Source organism: Crocuta crocuta, unplaced genomic scaffold, assembly GCF_008692635.1.
Source record: "Crocuta crocuta isolate KB4526 unplaced genomic scaffold, BGI_CrCroc_1.0 scaffold30, whole genome shotgun sequence".
Lineage (NCBI taxonomy): Eukaryota > Metazoa > Chordata > Mammalia > Carnivora > Hyaenidae > Crocuta > Crocuta crocuta.
Genome location: NW_027528345.1, coordinates 402,916 through 409,285, shown reverse-complemented (window position 1 = coordinate 409,285; position 6,370 = coordinate 402,916). Strand labels below are relative to the sequence as shown.

Here is a 6,370-nt window from a genome sequence, read left to right as displayed (position 1 = left end):
CTTAAATTCTATGATATAAATAGCAGAGACATCCCTTATGGTTTGTTATACCACTTTAGTTCCTACAATCTTTATCTTCTTCCTCTGTTGCATTACATTTCACCATTGCACTGAAAGCCAGCATTTCTTAGCAGTGTGTGTTCAAATGACATAGAGTAGCAGAATACAAGTCCCCTCTAAACTACCGAATGCGTAACTATTTTTTACGCTGCTAGGTAAGCTTCAGTAGTCACATAGACAGGGGGTTTATAGTGATAACTAACACATGCTTAGTCAATCCTTACGCCTCCCCAGCTAAACTGAGAAGGCACCCGTAGAAGGCCTGCTTTCCGAGAAGGCAATGACGGTTGTTTCAAGGTGAAAAAACTCAGAATAACCATGTTGATATTAACAATGTACTTTTAAACTATTATTATTGAAAATGAAGTTTGGTGACTATTATCCATGTTAATATGGGAATACCCTTGAAAAATAATGTCCTGGGGTGCCTCGATGGCTCAGTCGGTTAAGCGTCCGACTTCGGCTCAGCTCATGATATCACGGTTCGTGGGTTCGAGCCCCGCGTCGGGCTCTGTGCTGACAGCTAGCTCAGAGCATGGAGTCTGTTTCAGATTCTGTGTTTCCCTCTCTCTCTGACCCTCCCCTGCTCACACTGTTTCTCTCTCTCTCTCTCTCTCTCTCAGAAATAAATTTTTTAAAAAAAGAAAGAAAAATAATGTCCTATTACATCCTGCTTGTAAGAAAGTGAAAGGGGTTTTATATATTGTATTTGTGATTATTGATGTAAATAATAATGTCTTGAGTGTCTTAAACTTTAATTATATTTTAATAAATTATTAATCATTTTGGTAGCATAAATGATGAAATGTCTGAGATATGAGTTATTAAAACTAAAATACTGCTTGAAATATTAATATTCAAATTAATATTTGATCAATATTAATCAAATTGGGGTAATTGATTATTATTTGTTTCTTTTTTTGTTTGTTTGTTTGTTTTATTTCTGAGAGAGAAAGACAGCGTGAGCAGGGGAGGGTCAGAGAGAGAGACAGAGAGGGAGATACAGAATCTGAAACAGGCTCCAGGCTCTGAGCTGGCAGTCAGCACAGAGCCTGATGCAGGGCTCGAACCCATGAACCGTGAGATCATGACCTGAGCTGAAGTTGGACGCTTAACCGACTGAGCCACCCAGGTGCCCCGAATATTATTTGAATACTAACAAAATGTAATTTTTGAGTGTATGTAGTTAGGGTTAAAGAACAATGAAGTTATGTATGGATTCTCTTTTAAAATCTAAGTTATTAAATTATGCTCATAGTAGTTTTTTCATGATTAAACTATACATTTGCAAAAAGCTTTAAGGTATAATTCGTAAATGTATGAAAGCTAATATTATATATTTTGCCCTTAATTTTAGTCATGATTTCATTGGAGAATTTACAACAAGCTATAGGGAACTTTCTAGAGGACAATCGCAATTCAATGTATATGAGGTAAGAGGAATTTTATTCTATTATTATTTTCCTTTGGAATAAGTGAAATTATCCTTTGAGAGTATAGATTTTGTAAAGGATAATTGACAAAGGTAACTAAGTACCAATATATGTAAGAATCTTTCGGCTTATTAAATAGACTTGTTTCTGAGATTGAATGACATCATTTCTCTAAAAGTTCCATGATCTTTTAACTCTATTTTGAGAAATTTAAAAATTCTTGCCTCGGAAGCTTTTTATTATTTTTAAAAATTCAATATGAATGCAAGTTCATTTTTTCATAAACCTCACTCTTTGTGTTTTGCCTTCCTACCAGCCTTCTACCCCAAACCTTTTTAATAAAAAGAGAAAAATATGCATTTTCATTATGTCAACATAGTGTTATAAAATGAACTGTGGTCTGTTTAGTATGTTTGAGCAACTTCCCTGTTGTTTAGTTGAAGACTGAAGGGAATGACAAGGTATGATTCAGTCATTAAAGAAATCCAAGTTATTAAGACAAGCGCAGTAGTTATTTCTGCCTTAAACCTACCTTGCCACTTAGCTACCAGATATGTATTGAACACATGGTATGTTTTGGCACTGTTAATACTGGAACTAAGCTACCTGTACATTCTCTATAATTTTTTTATTTAACAAACATCAACAGGAAAGGAGAATATTTTAGTATTAGTCAATAATCATAACTCTCTCTGCCAGATTGACACTAAAATTGTACCCTCTTTTAAGTTAGGAGTGGAGCACTTTCCTTCTTCGACAGCAGTAGCATTTCATTCATTCACTTATGCATTCATTCACTTATAAAAATGTTTATCCCATGGTTTTTATATTCCACATTCCCCAAGGCCCTGGAGATATAGAGATTATTAAACATTTCAGTGTCTAATCGGAGACAAACACATGAAATATGTTTTTTTTATTAAAAAAAACTTTTTAAATGTTTACTTATTTTTGAGAGGGGGGGACGCCTAAGTGTGGAAGGAGCAGAGAGAGAGGGGAACGCAGAATCTGAAGTAGGCTCCAGGCTCTAGGCTCTGAGCTGTCAGCAAAGAGCCTGACACGAGCTCAAACTCATGAACTGTGAGATCCTTACCTGAGCCGAAGTTGGATGCTTAACCGACGGAGCCACCCCAGTGCCCCTGGTGTATTTTGTTAACTGCTATATACTGTATAGTAGTTTACGTAGTAGAGTATGAGATATTATAGAGCAAACTTCCCAGGCAAGAGCAAAGATGGCGTAAGGATCAATTTTTCAATCTGGGTCTTCCAAGGAAGGAATATTAAGCTCTACACAGGCAATGATAGTAATATAAGACAGGTTGTACTCATATCAATGCCTATTTTCTCCACCTACCTTTGGGCTTCTAGATCTCCAGCAAAACCCAAGCTTTTAAAACCCCCTGCAGCTTTACAGACTGATTTCGGTAGATAAAGACCTCTTGTCAGTTCCTGAGCTGATGGGATTACCTCCAGAACTGCAGTCATGCTGGGTTGGAGCTGCTTTTGAAGCTGTTTAGGTCTTCAACAGTATCTATGATTGGGGGGCGGGAGGGTGCTTTGATCAGAGTCTTGAATGGGCATGGATTCTGTCTGGTCCCTGGGTGGATGAGACTGGCTCTAGTACTTGATTCAGGGAGCGGCTTCAGGAGGCAGGATCCTCAGTCAAGTAGCCTATTACTAAGTGTGAGGACGTGTGTGGCTCCTGCCAGGACTCTTGGAGAACTCTTGTCTGATCACTGGACAGGACCCTAAGCAAGACTGGCTCTGGGCCATGCCTAAGTGTCAGCCACTGACTCCTATGGCTGTTTCAGGTGCCAGAGCCAAGACTTAGGTTTGTAGACCTGGCTCTGGAGGCACAGATGGGCATGTCTCCTCCCGCCGGGTCCCTGAGTGGGCTAGCCTGCTTCCTGCCCGAGGTCAGAGGGGCTGAGGCCAAATAAATATAAGGATATTTCATGATCTCCTGAGGTACAGTCATGAGTGTCCCCTGGTGGGTCCTTGTGCCAGCAATATTGCTCACAAACTGGAAAGAGCTGGAACCAACTATTGGGCCCTTTCAGGGTCTGGACAGTTGCAGACAGGAGTGTTTCTCACTGGGACCCTGGACCCATAAGACAGCTGGTGGACTGTGGCTGTGAAGGGGCTGGAGCAAAGGATAGAGCCCTTTGGGGACCTCTAAGCTTGCAGAGAGTGTTCAGGATCTCCAGGCATTGCAGACAGGAGTGTCTCGTGCAGGCTTCGAGTACCTGCAGGCCCTCAGGTTCATTTCAGTAACATGGATTTGCTCTCTGCCCCAGCCAACCTGGGCCACTTACTTTTTCCTCTTTCTCAAATGGTGTGTCTTTTCTTTTTTATTGTAGCCTTAGTTTAAATTAATAAAATTTAGTTCAAATATGACTTATTCATAAATTCTTTTAACTTTCCTTACCTGTCAAAAATGTTTCCCGTGATTTTTGGATTGGATGTCCTGAAGGATCTTCTGTCAAGGCACTTACATGTTTTATTTATCCTATTAGATCGACAGATTTTACTCATCTTCATATTCTCTAAGTTCTTGGTGTCTTGAATAACATAGGAGTGCAGGAATATTTCCTCGTGGAAGAAATAGTCAAAAATTAAATCTTGGGTCCACAACGAGACCTTTACCAATTATTACATAGCCTGGATGTCTGGTGGGAATTACTGGCACTGACACCAAAAGAGTAACGGAGCCCTCATATATGTGCACATAGTCGGGTGATTTGCTATGTTAATGCTTTTAACCTAATAACAAATTCATGTCTCTTGCAGATACGCTTCTTTAGCTACGCATAGTTTACTACAAAGCAATCACTATTATTTAGGATCTAGGATGTTAAAGGTCTCTCTTGCATCAAGAAGATACAGATGGATAAGGGTAATCAATGCGTAAAGCAACTGAGAAGAATATTACTGAAAAAAAAACTTTTTTAAAGAAGACAGTCATGAGTAAATTTTGTAGAGAAATTTTGGCCGAAGGACTGTCCAGGAGTCTTAGTAAAGGCACTTGTAAATGAATAAATGCATTGGCAGTGAAGGCAGCAGTTTGAACCAACCATTTTGTATATATTATGTATAAATCCTATGCATGTTATATATAAATCCTAACACATTGTAATTGTTTTATCTGCTTTCAAGGTGGTGAATCCCAAAAAGAAAGGAAAAAAGAAAAAATATACTAATTCAGGAACAGTAAGTCAAAATTTATGTTATTCACTAAAGAGCCAAATAAATGAGTTAAAAAAACAAAACAAAACAAAACAAAAAAACCACAACTGTAAAATTTACATTGAACAGAACTAAAGACTAAGCTCTTGAAATTTCCCAAAATCTAGACAGCGCCTGTCTTGGTGATATATTAAGGATTCTTATGCCCTAGTGAATAGGAGTTTTGTTTTTGTTTTTTTTCAATTTAACCTAGGATTTTAATATGAAGGTATATAATAGAAAAATGAACTTGCTGTGGGAATGGTTGCAATGGAGACTACTTTATAAAAAGTAGCGACCCAGCTTCCTACAGGTTGTCCCCAGGATTATGTGGTCTCTGTGGGAAGCTGAAGTTTTGTTAAGAAATCTTCACTGAGTGGAATCACACTAGAGAGTATCAAGTAGGTATGAAAAATCGTAAGTGTTAGTAAGAATTACTATACTCTTTACAGGCTTCCCTTAGCTATTAAGACTCATGGTATATGCAAGTACTTGTTTATAGTGTGTTAAAATTTACAGTTTGTAGATGCTGGTCTAAACCAGGACAGGAAGGTGTAAAGATAAAAGTATCTTAAAATTGCAAAAAGCCTTAAAATCATCCCATTCCTTTTTGGGGGGGAGAATTCAAGTGTGCCTTTTTCCCCCCACTGGAGAGTAATTAACACACAATGTTATCATTTCAAGTGATCGATGCAACAATTCTCACCATTGTTCCGAGCTCACCACAGTAAGTGCCGTCACTGGTTGTCACCATACAACCTTATTACAGTATTATTGACTGTATTACCTCTGTGGTGCTTTTCATGTCTGTGACATTTCTTTTATAATATACTGATGATTTTGTCACCAGATTAAATTTTCTTAGAAGCAAAATCTAAGTTCTCGTCAAGATTTCTTTTTCTTTTTCTTTTTTTTTACAATTAGTTTATTGTCAAATTGGTTTCCATATAACACCCAGTGCTCATCCCCACAAGTGCCCTCCTCCATGCCCATCTCCCCCCTCCCCCCTCTCGTCAAGATTTCTATACTGCAAGACACTTAAAATATTAGATAGCCCTATTACAGGACCATGACAAAAGCACACGTTTCCTCTCAAAAGGTTTAACTCACTGGTTCTGATTTTTTTAGTTTTAACTATGTTTCAACTCCTTTCATCTTTCTTTCTATCTTAAATGGGAAGTAACACCGTGTCCTTGTAAATAATTTTCATGCTATTCTTCAAAGGAAGTAAACTGGTCATAGTTAGTTAATTTTTTTGGCCCTTTGCCTTCTCATAAATTTTAAATGTAAGAGCAGTCAGTTCTGATGTATTTTAATAAAGAATCATATCATTATTGATTTTCAAAATGTAATGTCCCTCTCCAATATGAAATATGAGTTCCTCTCTAATAGTTAGAATAAAGTCCATTTAGGGTTTCAATTAGTACCAGAAGGTAATTCTGCCTTGTTTTTCTTTCCTTTTCTTTTTCAGGTAACCTTACTCTCTTTTTTGGTAGAAACAGAAGTTTCATTCCTTGACTATATTAAAGGAGGGTAAGTCATTCTCTGAAATTGTCTCACTGCTTAAACATTTCTTTCATTGTGTTTAGGAGGTTCTACCACTAGGTAATAGGTAACAGAAATGATCAATTTTAATATAGTTTGCTGGCAGC

General features: G+C 37.7%; 1 protein-coding gene across 1 annotated transcript in view; it reads left to right on the top strand.

Moving 5' to 3' along the window:
• The window catches only part of CPNE8 (copine 8), a 219,755-nt gene that overhangs the window by 151,468 nt on the left and 61,917 nt on the right, over positions 1 to 6,370 (top strand). The window contains exons 11-13 of the mRNA XM_077753550.1: positions 1,418 to 1,493; positions 4,650 to 4,703; positions 6,190 to 6,251. Of these exons, the coding sequence (XP_077609676.1) occupies positions 1,418 to 1,493; positions 4,650 to 4,703; positions 6,190 to 6,251 (192 nt within the window). The remainder of the gene's footprint in view (positions 1 to 1,417; positions 1,494 to 4,649; positions 4,704 to 6,189; positions 6,252 to 6,370) is intronic.